Source organism: Hyperolius riggenbachi, chromosome 2, assembly GCF_040937935.1.
Source record: "Hyperolius riggenbachi isolate aHypRig1 chromosome 2, aHypRig1.pri, whole genome shotgun sequence".
Taxonomy (NCBI): domain Eukaryota; kingdom Metazoa; phylum Chordata; class Amphibia; order Anura; family Hyperoliidae; genus Hyperolius; species Hyperolius riggenbachi.
Window position 1 is genome coordinate 23510729 of NC_090647.1, and position 13218 is coordinate 23523946.

Here is a 13218-nt window from a genome sequence, read left to right on the forward strand (position 1 = left end):
AGCTGCACTCTCCATCAGACAGAAATCTTACCCCCTTCCATGTAGTATGAGAGCCACACCTACACAGTCTATTCTATGGAGCTGCACTCCCCATCAGACAGAAATCTTACCCCCTTCCATGTAGTATGAGAGCCACACCTACACAGTCTATTCTATGGAGCTGCACTCCCCATCAGACAGAAATCTTACCCCCTTCCATGTAGTATGAGAGCCACACCTACACAGTCTATTCTATGGAGCTGCACTCCCCATCAGACAGAAATCTTACCCCATTCCATGTAGTATGAGAGCCACACCTACACAGTCTATTCTATGGAGCTGAGCTCCCCATCAGACAGAAATCTTACCCCCTTCCATGTAGTATGAGAGCCATACCTACACAGTCTATTCTATGGAGCTGCACTCCCCATCAGACAGAAATCTTACCCCCTTCCATGTAGTATGAGAGCCACACCTACACAGTCTATTCTATGGAGCTGCACTCCCCATCAGACAGAAATCTTACCCCCTTCCATGTAGTATGAGAGCCACACCTACACAGTCTATTCTATGGAGCTGCACTCTCCATCAGACAGAAATCTTACCCCCTTCCATGTAGTATGAGAGCCACACCTACACAGTCTATTCTATGGAGCTGCACTCCCCATCAGACAGAAATCTTACCCCCTTCCATGTAGTATGAGAGCCACACCTACACAGTCTATTCTATGGAGCTGCACTCCCCATCAGACAGAAATCTTACCCCCTTCCATGTAGTATGAGAGCCACACCTACACAGTCTATTCTATGGAGCTGCACTCCCCATCAGACAGAAATCTTACCACCCTTCCATGTAGTATGAGAGCCACACCTACACAGTCTATTCTATGGAGCTGCACTCCCCATCAGACAGAAATCGTACCCCCTTCCATGTAGTATGAGAGCCACACCTACACAGTCTATTCTATGGAGCTGCACTCCCCGTCAGACAGAAATCTTACCCCCTTCCATGTAGTATGAGAGCCACACCTACACAGTCTATTCTATGGAGCTGCACTCCCCATCAGACAGAAATCTTACCCCTTTCCATGTAGTATGAGAGCCATACCTACACAGTCTATTCTATGGAGCTGCACTCCCCATCAGACAGAAATCTTACCCCCTTCCATGTAGTATGAGAGCCACACCTACACAGTCTATTCTATGGAGCTGCACTCCCCATCAGACAGAAATCTTACCCCTTTCCATGTAGTATGAGAGCCACACCTACACAGTCTATTCTATGGAGCTGCACTCCCCATCAGACAGAAATCTTACCCCTTTCCATGTAGTATGAGAGCCATACCTACACAGTCTATTCTATGGAGCTGCACTCCCCATCAGACAGACATCTTACCCCCTTCCATGTAGTATGAGAGCCACACCTACACAGTCTATTCTATGGAGCTGCACTCCCCATCAGACAGAAATCTTACCCCATTCCATGTAGTATGAGAGCCACACCTACACAGTCTATTCTATGGAGCTGCACTCCCCATCAGACAGACATCTTACCCCCTTCCATGTAGTATGAGAGCCACACCTACACAGTCTATTCTATGGAGCTGAACTCCCCATCAGACAGAAATCTTACCCCCTTCCATGTAGTATGAGAGCCACCCCTACACAGTCTATTCTATGGAGCTGAACTCCCCATCAGAAAGAAATCTTACCCCCTTCCATGTAGTATGAGAGCCACCCCTACACAGTCTATTCTATGGAGCTGCACTCCCCATCAGACAGACATCTTACCCCCTTCCATGTAGTATGAGAGCCACACCTACACAGTCTATTCTATGGAGCTGCACTCCCCATCAGATAGAAATCTTACCCCCTTCCATGTAGTATGAGAGCCACACCTACACAGTCTATTCTATGGAGCTGCACTCCCCATCAGACAGACATCTTACCCCCTTCCATGTAGTATGAGAGCCACACCTACACAGTCTATTCTATGGAGCTGAACTCCTCATCAGACAGAAATCTTACCCCCTTCCATGTAGTATGAGAGCCACCCCTACACAGTCTATTCTATGGAGCTGCACTCCCCATCAGACAGACATCTTACCCCCTTCCATGTAGTATGAGAGCCACACCTACACAGTCTATTCTATGGAGCTGCACTCCTCATCAGACAGAAATCTTACCCCCTTCCATGTAGTATGAGAGCCACCCCTACACAGTCTATTCTATGGAGCTGCACTCCCCATCAGACAGACATCTTACCCCCTTCCATGTAGTATGCGAGCCACACCTACACAGTCTATTCTATGGAGCTGCATTCCCCATCAGACAGAAATCTTACCCCCTTCCATGTAGTATGAGAGCCACACCTACACAGTCTATTCTATGGAGCTGCACTCCTCATCAGACAGAAATCTTACCCCCTTCCATGTAGTATGAGAGCCACCCCTACACAGTCTATTCTATGGAGCTGCACTCCCCATCAGACAGACATCTTACCCCCTTCCATGTAGTATGCGAGCCACACCTACACAGTCTATTCTATGGAGCTGCATTCCCCATCAGACAGAAATCTTACCCCCTTCCATGTAGTATGAGAGCCATACTCTACACAGTCTATTCTATGGAGCTGCACTCCCCATCAGACAGAAATCTTACCCCCTTCCATGTAGTATGAGGGCCACACCTACACGCGTACGTTAAAAAGGGGCGCTGGGAAAAAAGGGCGCCAGGTTTTTAACGATAAGCATGGGTAACGTTTAAAAATGTATTGTACTGTATTTCGTTTAAAATTAATGTTTTATAAAGTTATAAATCATTAAATATTGTGCATTAAATCGGCAATTGTAAAAACGTTAATCTTTCGTTTAAATAGTGAAACGTATAATAACGTTTAAAATTTTTTTTTACTAAGTAACCCTCCCTGTACCTACCCCTAACCCCTAGACCCCCCTGTTGATGCCTAAACCTAAGACCCCCCCTGTTGGTGCCTAAGTAACCCTCCCTGTACCTACCCCTAACCCCTAGACCCCCCTGTTAGTGCCTAAACCTAAGACCCCCCTGTTGGTGCCTAAACCTAAGACCCCCCTGTTAGTGCCTAAACCTAAGACCCCCCTGTTGGTGCCTAAACCTAAGACCCCCCCTGTTGGTGCCTAAACCTAAGACCCCCTGTTGGTGCCTAAACCTAAGACCCCCCTGTTGGTGCCTAAACCTAAGACCCCCCTTTTGGTGCCTAAACCTAAGACCCCCTGTTGGTGCCTAAACCTAAGACCCCCCTGTTGGTGCCTAAACCTAAGACCCCCCTGTTGGTGCCTAAACCTAAGACCCCCCTGTTGGTGCCTAAACCTAAGACCCCCCTGTTGGTTTTTTCGTTTAAAAACAATGTAAAAAAAAAATGTACTGTTTTTCGTTTAAAAATAATGTTTGACAAAAAATATTGTACTGTTTTTCGTTTAAAAATAATATTTAAAAATGTATAAATCATTAAATAATGTGTAATCATGAGAAGCAGTAATAAAACATTAAGTCTCCGGGCGCCGCTTTTAAAACGTTATTTTTCTCCGGCGCCCTTTTTTCCTAGCGGGCGCCCAATAAACGATATTTATTATAGGAGTGAATGGCGGCGCCCGATTTGTCCACTAGCCTCAGGCGCCCGAATTTACTGTTTCCCACCTACACAGTCTATTCTATGGAGCTGAACTCCCCATCAGAAAGAAATCTTACCCCCTTCCATGTAGTATGAGAGCCACACCTACACAGTCTATTCTATGGAGCTGCACTCCCCATCAGACAGAAATCTTACCACCCTCCATGTAGTATGAGAGCCACACCTACACCGTCTATTCTATGGAGCTGCACTCCCCATCAGACAGAAATCTTACCCCCTTCCATGTAGTATGAGAGCCACACCTACACAGTCTATTCTATGGAGCTGCACTCCTCATCAGACAGAAATCTTACCCCCTTCCATGTAGTATGAGAGCCACACCTACACAGTCTATTCTATGGAGCTGCACTCCTCATCAGACAGAAATCTTACCCCCTTCCATGTAGTATGAGAGCCACACCTACACAGTCTATTCTATGGAGCTGAATTCCCCATCAGAAAGAAATCTTACCCCCTTCCATGTAGTATGAGGGCCACACCTACACAGTCTATTCTATGGAGCTGCACTCCTCATCAGACAGAAATCTTACCCCCTTCCATGTAGTATGAGAGCCATACCTACACAGTCTATTCTATGGAGCTGAGCTCCCCATCAGACAGAAATCTTACCCCCTTCCATGTAGTATGAGAGCCACACCTACACAGTCTATTCTATGGAGCTGCACTCCCCATCAGACAGAAATCTTACCCCCTTCCATGTAGTATGAGAGCCACACCTACACAGTCTATTCTATGGAGCTGCACTCCTCATCAGACAGAAATCTTACCCCCTTCCATGTAGTATGAGAGCCACACCTACACAGTCTATTCTATGGAGCTGCACTCCCCATCAGACAGAAATCTTACCCCCTTCCATGTAGTATGAGAGCCACACCTACACAGTCTATTCTATGGAGCTGCACTCCTCATCAGACAGAAATCTTACCCCCTTCCATGTAGTATGAGAGCCACACCTACACAGTCTATTCTATGGAGCTGCACTCCCCATCAGACAGAAATCTTACCACCCTCCATGTAGTATGAGAGCCACACCTACACAGTCTGTTCTATGGAGCTGATCTCCCCATCAGACAGAAATCTTACCCCCTTCCATGTAGTATGAGAGCCATACCTACACAGTCTGTTCTATGGAGCTGATCTCCCCATCAGACAGAAATCTTACCCCCTTCCATGTAGTATGAGAGCCACACCTACACAGTCTATTCTATGGAGCTGCACTCCCCATCAGATAGAAATCTTACACCCTTCCATGTAGTATGAGAGCCACACCTACACAGTCTATTCTATGGAGCTGCACTCCCCATCAGACAGAAATCTTACCACCCTCCATGTAGTATGAGAGCCACACCTACACAGTCTATTCTATGGAGCTGCACTCCCCATCAGACAGAAATCTTACCACCCTCCATGTAGTATGAGAGCCACACCTACACAGTCTATTCTATGGAGCTGCACTCCCCATCAGACATAGATCTTACCCCCTTCCATGTAGTATGAGAGCCGTACCTACACAGTCTATTCTATGGAGCTGATCTCCCCATCAGACAGAAATCTTACCCCCTTCCATGTAGTATGAGAGCCACACCTACACAGTCTATTCTATGGAGCTGATCTCCCCATCAGACAGAAATCTTACCCCCTTCCATGTAGTATGAGAGCCACACCTACACAGTCTATTCTATGGAGCTGCACTCCCCATCAGAAAGAAATCTTACCCCTTTCCATGTAGTATGAGAGCCACACCTACACAGTCTATTCTATGGAGCTGAACTCCCCATCAGACAGACATCTTACCCCCTTCCATGTAGTATGAGAGCCACACCTACACAGTCTATTCTATGGAGCTGCACTCCCCATCAGATAGAAATCTTACCCCCTTCCATGTAGTATGAGAGCCATACCTACACAGTCTATTCTATGGAGCTGCACTCCCCATCAGACAGAAATCTTACCCCCTTCCATGTAGTATGAGAGCCACACCTACACAGTCTATTCTATGGAGCTGCACTCCCCATCAGACAGAAATCTTACCCCCTTCCATGTAGTATGAGAGCCACACCTACACAGTCTATTCTATGGAGCTGCACTCCCCATCAGACAGAAATCTTACCCCCTTCCATGTAGTATGAGAGCCACACCTACACAGTCTATTCTATGGAGCTGCACTCCCCATCAGACAGAAATCTTACCACCCTTCCATGTAGTATGAGAGCCACACCTACACAGTCTATTCTATGGAGCTGCACTCCCCATCAGACAGAAATCGTACCCCCTTCCATGTAGTATGAGAGCCACACCTACACAGTCTATTCTATGGAGCTGCACTCCCCGTCAGACAGAAATCTTACCCCCTTCCATGTAGTATGAGAGCCACACCTACACAGTCTATTCTATGGAGCTGCACTCCCCATCAGACAGAAATCTTACCCCTTTCCATGTAGTATGAGAGCCATACCTACACAGTCTATTCTATGGAGCTGCACTCCCCATCAGACAGAAATCTTACCCCCTTCCATGTAGTATGAGAGCCACACCTACACAGTCTATTCTATGGAGCTGCACTCCCCATCAGACAGAAATCTTACCCCTTTCCATGTAGTATGAGAGCCATACCTACACAGTCTATTCTATGGAGCTGCACTCCCCATCAGACAGAAATCTTACCCCCTTCCATGTAGTATGAGGGCCACACCTACACAGCCTATTCTATGGAGCTGCACTCCCCATCAGACAGAAATCTTACCCCATTCCATGTAGTATGAGAGCCACACCTACACAGTCTATTCTATGGAGCTGAGCTCCCCATCAGACAGAAATCTTACCCCCTTCCATGTAGTATGAGAGCCATACCTACACAGTCTATTCTATGGAGCTGCACTCCCCATCAGACAGAAATCTTACCCCCTTCCATGTAGTATGAGAGCCACACCTACACAGTCTATTCTATGGAGCTGCACTCCCCATCAGACAGAAATCTTACCCCATTCCATGTAGTATGAGAGCCACACCTACACAGTCTATTCTATGGAGCTGCACTCCCCATCAGACAGACATCTTACCCCCTTCCATGTAGTATGAGAGCCACACCTACACAGTCTATTCTATGGAGCTGAACTCCCCATCAGAAAGAAATCTTACCCCCTTCCATGTAGTATGAGAGCCACCCCTACACAGTCTATTCTATGGAGCTGAACTCCCCATCAGAAAGAAATCTTACCCCCTTCCATGTAGTATGAGAGCCACCCCTACACAGTCTATTCTATGGAGCTGCACTCCCCATCAGACAGACATCTTACCCCCTTCCATGTAGTATGAGAGCCACACCTACACAGTCTATTCTATGGAGCTGCACTCCCCATCAGATATAAATCTTACCCCCTTCCATGTAGTATGAGAGCCACACCTACACAGTCTATTCTATGGAGCTGCACTCCCCATCAGACAGACATCTTACCCCCTTCCATGTAGTATGAGAGCCACACCTACACAGTCTATTCTATGGAGCTGAACTCCTCATCAGACAGAAATCTTACCCCCTTCCATGTAGTATGAGAGCCACCCCTACACAGTCTATTCTATGGAGCTGCACTCCCCATCAGACAGACATCTTACCCCCTTCCATGTAGTATGAGAGCCACACCTACACAGTCTATTCTATGGAGCTGCACTCCTCATCAGACAGAAATCTTACCCCCTTCCATGTAGTATGAGAGCCACCCCTACACAGTCTATTCTATGGAGCTGCACTCCCCATCAGACAGACATCTTACCCCCTTCCATGTAGTATGCGAGCCACACCTACACAGTCTATTCTATGGAGCTGCATTCCCCATCAGACAGAAATCTTACCCCCTTCCATGTAGTATGAGAGCCACACCTACACAGTCTATTCTATGGAGCTGCACTCCTCATCAGACAGAAATCTTACCCCCTTCCATGTAGTATGAGAGCCACCCCTACACAGTCTATTCTATGGAGCTGCACTCCCCATCAGACAGACATCTTACCCCCTTCCATGTAGTATGCGAGCCACACCTACACAGTCTATTCTATGGAGCTGCATTCCCCATCAGACAGAAATCTTACCCCCTTCCATGTAGTATGAGAGCCATACTCTACACAGTCTATTCTATGGAGCTGCACTCCCCATCAGACAGAAATCTTACCCCCTTCCATGTAGTATGAGGGCCACACCTACACGCGTACGTTAAAAAGGGGCGCTGGGAAAAAAGGGCGCCGGGTTTTTAACGATAAGCATGGGTAACGTTTAAAAATGTATTGTACTGTATTTCGTTTAAAATTAATGTTTTATAAAGTTATAAATCATTAAATATTGTGCATTAAATCGGCAATTGTAAAAACGTTAATCTTTCGTTTAAATAGTGAAACGTATAATAACGTTTAAAATTTTTTTTTTACTAAGTAACCCTCCCTGTACCTACCCCTAACCCCTAGACCCCCCTGTTGATGCCTAAACCTAAGACCCCCCCTGTTGGTGCCTAAGTAACCCTCCCTGTACCTACCCCTAACCCCTAGACCCCCCTGTTAGTGCCTAAACCTAAGACCCCCCTGTTGGTGCCTAAACCTAAGACCCCCCTGTTGGTGCCTAAACCTAAGACCCCCCTATTGGTGCCTAAACCTAAGACCCCCCCTGTTGGTGCCTAAACCTAAGACCCCCTGTTGGTGCCTAAACCTAAGACCCCCCTGTTGGTGCCTAAACCTAAGACCCCCCTTTTGGTGCCTAAACCTAAGACCCCCTGTTGGTGCCTAAACCTAAGACCCCCCTGTTGGTGCCTAAACCTAAGACCCCCCTGTTGGTGCCTAAACCTAAGACCCCCCTGTTGGTGCCTAAACCTAAGACCCCCCTGTTGGTGCCTAAACCTAAGACCCCCCTGTTGGTTTTTTCGTTTAAAAACAATGTAAAAAAAAAAATGTACTGTTTTTCGTTTAAAAAATAATGTTTGAAAAAAAATATTGTACTGTTTTTCGTTTAAAAATAATATTTAAAAATGTATAAATCATTAAATAATGTGTAATCATGAGAAGCAGTAATAAAACATTAAGTCTCCGGGCGCCGCTTTTAAAACGTTATTTTTCTCCGGCGCCCTTTTTTCCTAGCGGGCGCCCAATAAACGATATTTATTATAGGAGTGAATGGCGGCGCCCGATTTGTCCACTAGCCTCAGGCGCCCGAATTTACTGTTTCCCACCTACACAGTCTATTCTATGGAGCTGAACTCCCCATCAGAAAGAAATCTTACCCGCTTCCATGTAGTATGAGAGCCACACCTACACAGTCTATTCTATGGAGCTGCACTCCCCATCAGACAGAAATCTTACCACCCTCCATGTAGTATGAGAGCCACACCTACACCGTCTATTCTATGGAGCTGCACTCCCCATCAGACAGAAATCTTACCCCCTTCCATGTAGTATGAGAGCCACACCTACACAGTCTATTCTATGGAGCTGCACTCCTCATCAGACAGAAATCTTACCCCCTTCCATGTAGTATGAGAGCCACACCTACACAGTCTATTCTATGGAGCTGCACTCCTCATCAGACAGAAATCTTACCCCCTTCCATGTAGTATGAGAGCCACACCTACACAGTCTATTCTATGGAGCTGAATTCCCCATCAGAAAGAAATCTTACCCCCTTCCATGTAGTATGAGGGCCACACCTACACAGTCTATTCTATGGAGCTGCACTCCTCATCAGACAGAAATCTTACCCCCTTCCATGTAGTATGAGAGCCATACCTACACAGTCTATTCTATGGAGCTGAGCTCCCCATCAGACAGAAATCTTACCCCCTTCCATGTAGTATGAGAGCCACACCTACACAGTCTATTCTATGGAGCTGCACTCCCCATCAGACAGAAATCTTACCCCCTTCCATGTAGTATGAGAGCCACACCTACACAGTCTATTCTATGGAGCTGCACTCCTCATCAGACAGAAATCTTACCCCCTTCCATGTAGTATGAGAGCCACACCTACACAGTCTATTCTATGGAGCTGCACTCCCCATCAGACAGAAATCTTACCACCCTCCATGTAGTATGAGAGCCACACCTACACAGTCTGTTCTATGGAGCTGATCTCCCCATCAGACAGAAATCTTACCCCCTTCCATGTAGTATGAGAGCCATACCTACACAGTCTGTTCTATGGAGCTGATCTCCCCATCAGACAGAAATCTTACCCCCTTCCATGTAGTATGAGAGCCACACCTACACAGTCTATTCTATGGAGCTGCACTCCCCATCAGATAGAAATCTTACACCCTTCCATGTAGTATGAGAGCCACACCTACACAGTCTATTCTATGGAGCTGCACTCCCCATCAGACAGAAATCTTACCACCCTCCATGTAGTATGAGAGCCACACCTACACAGTCTATTCTATGGAGCTGCACTCCCCATCAGACAGAAATCTTACCACCCTCCATGTAGTATGAGAGCCACACCTACACAGTCTATTCTATGGAGCTGCACTCCCCATCAGACATAGATCTTACCCCCTTCCATGTAGTATGAGAGCCGTACCTACACAGTCTATTCTATGGAGCTGATCTCCCCATCAGACAGAAATCTTACCCCCTTCCATGTAGTATGAGAGCCACACCTACACAGTCTATTCTATGGAGCTGATCTCCCCATCAGACAGAAATCTTACCCCCTTCCATGTAGTATGAGAGCCACACCTACACAGTCTATTCTATGGAGCTGCACTCCCCATCAGAAAGAAATCTTACCCCTTTCCATGTAGTATGAGAGCCACACCTACACAGTCTATTCTATGGAGCTGAACTCCCCATCAGACAAAAATCTTTGCAAGATGCTGCACACACAGATGCTGTACACATTCAACAGATCAGTATCTGCAAAAGATCTGTTCCTGCAAAATGCATTCATAGTCTATGATATCTGCAGATCTCATACACACCTTGTTTAACAGACATTCATCTGCAGATCAGATCCACCAGGATGGATTTTCACATCTGCAGATGATTGTCTGACCTGCAGATGAATGTCCCTTAAACAAGGTGTGTATGATGATCTGCAGATCTCATAGACTATGAAGGCATTTTGCAGGAATGGATCTTTGGCAGGAACAGATCTTTTGCAGATAATGATCTTTTGAGTGTGTACGAGCATCTTTGTGTGCAGCATCTTGCAAAGATTTCTATCTGATGGGGAGTTCAGCTCCATAGAAAAGACTGTGAAGGTATGGCTCTCATACTACATGAAGGGTGGTAAGATTGGTCTGTGATCTTTCATTTTCCAAAGACTATAGTCTGATGTGTGTACCCACCTTTAGAGTACCATTCTTACTATTAGCATTATTATTTGGCCTGGAGATGGTGCAATCACAAAATTACACATGAATATTTCATTTGTACAAATCTATGGCCAGTAGGTGGAGGTCTTGAGCACAAAGAGGCATTGCAGTGGCCTAGTGCCTGAAGACACCATCTGCAAAATAGAACTACACAGTGAAACCGGACTGAGCATTTAACCGGACTCTGTTAGGCCCCATTCACACTTACAAAACGCTAGCGCTTTTGCTAGCGTTTTGCTCTGGCGATTTTTGGCAATTAACACCCAAAAATTCCCATTCACACCTGGGACGGTTTTCCGCGATCTCGATTAGCGCTTCTATAGCATTAAACGCGATTGCCGGGAAATTGCCTAAAAATGGTGCAGGATACAAATTTGCATTTGGCGATTTGCGTTAATCCCCCGCGATTAACGTAAATCGCCCAAGTGAGAACGGGCCTATAGGTTATTATTTTGCTTTGCTTTCCGAAATCGCTGGCAAAACGCTCTAGTGTGAATGGGGCCTTACATTGTTTTTCCTTCAAAATAACGGCTGCTGAACCTGTACAGCTAAAGCTGCAGGGTTTGGTGTCCGAGCTGCATAAATTACCATGCCATTTGCATCAATTTGAAATGATTAACATCCTATTGACCATCCATAGTTTTGTGTCTAACACTATTCCCCCTACATAGCATAGAGTTGTGCTGTGGAATTACCTGCTGATCCTGAGAGATGAACAGGGAGATGTACAGTAAATAATTGTGACTTGCATGCAGTTTGGATCAAAATCAGCAGCAAATGCACCTGATTGTCCAAGCTCTAAAGGTGGCCGATTGTCGTTCAAACTGGACGTTTGAACGACTTGTCATTCAAACAAAAAGTCGTTCAGACTCTTTGTACACACAGATGACAAAATGTTTGAAATGCTAATTACAGCTCATTTACATGTTGCTTGAATGGTCACTGGACTGGATAGAACAATGGACCAGATCAAATGACTGATCAAATGACTTGTTGTTTGAATGTTTTTTAGTGTCAAACTAATAGACTTTCAAACAAGTCTTTTGTACACATGTACAGACCTAACTGCCGTTTGAACGACAGTCCACGGATCCACAAAGTGGATCAGTGAAAACTGCTGCTATCAGTCTAAAGATCGTTCGTACGTTCAGAAATACCAGACGCGTGTACGTACTTTAAGAAGTATACAATTTCCATTAAATTACCATGAAAGACAGACGTCTCAGCATCTAGTTGATCATCTTTCATGATCTAAGCCTGGCTGTGGGTTGGATTGGGGGATGGAGAAGGAGGAGCTTCGCTGTCGGTTCCAGTGAGAACTACATTTCAGTATAGTTTTTCACACCTTTCACACTGGCGTGGTGCGTTGGCCTATTTGGCAGCAGGCCAACGCTACGCCAATAAAAGTCTATGGGGCATTTTATACCTAGTGCGGTGCATATGAGTGCCCATTTTGCCGCAAGAGCAACAGCGTTTTGCTGGGCAACTTGCGCGGCATCCCAGAAGTCATGTAAGTCTATGGCGACGCATATATTTAAAAAAATTACAGCGGCAGCGGTACGACACACAGGAAGTGAGCGCTAGAGAACCTCACTTCCTGCTTGGCCTGCAGCCAGAATGGAGATTACCGTGCACTTCCGCAGTAATCTCCATCAGCTTTTTTTCTTGTGCTGCTACCATGGGTTGGTAGTGTGAAAGCGCCCTCGAGAAGAAGCAGGTGATGTCTGGCAAGTGCTCTCATGCTACAACGTCACCCGAAACAATCACACATAAATAAACAAGTGAGGTGCAATAAGGTGGTGTTACGTACTCCAGATAATTGACCAGCTCCAGGTTCTTGTAGAGGAGATAGCAGAAGTGCGACACAGAGAAGGCGTGCATCCAGTTGTGATATGGAGGGTCTCTGTACCCCTTCTTCACCATAAGGCAAAACCTGCAAGAAATCATCCACCGCCCATTAACAGCCGTGTCATGTGACTACTAGCCTGCAGCTGAGCCAATCAGAATAGGTGGGGATTGACTCTGATTGGCCCAGATCCAAGCTGCATACAATTGACATTAAATCTGCATACAAGCCTTATTTATTAGAAATTTGGAGCATTGGGCATCCGGTGGCCGCTGTACTCCTTCACGATTCTTGGCTGAGGTGGTCTTTATCGTGCGCCCCAGCCGAGTGTATTCCTACGTGTGAACATAGCTTAGAGGAATACTGAGGCGAAA

General features: G+C 46.1%; 1 protein-coding gene across 2 annotated transcripts in view; it reads right to left on the reverse strand.

The window, feature by feature from the left end:
* PDE2A (phosphodiesterase 2A) overlaps window positions 1–13218 on the reverse strand; it is a 549912-nt gene that overhangs the window by 38628 nt on the left and 498066 nt on the right. For both annotated transcript variants that reach the window (XM_068266568.1, XM_068266567.1), the window contains one exon: window positions 12809–12931. In XM_068266568.1, the coding sequence (XP_068122669.1) occupies window positions 12809–12931 (123 nt within the window). The remainder of the gene's footprint in view (window positions 1–12808; window positions 12932–13218) is intronic.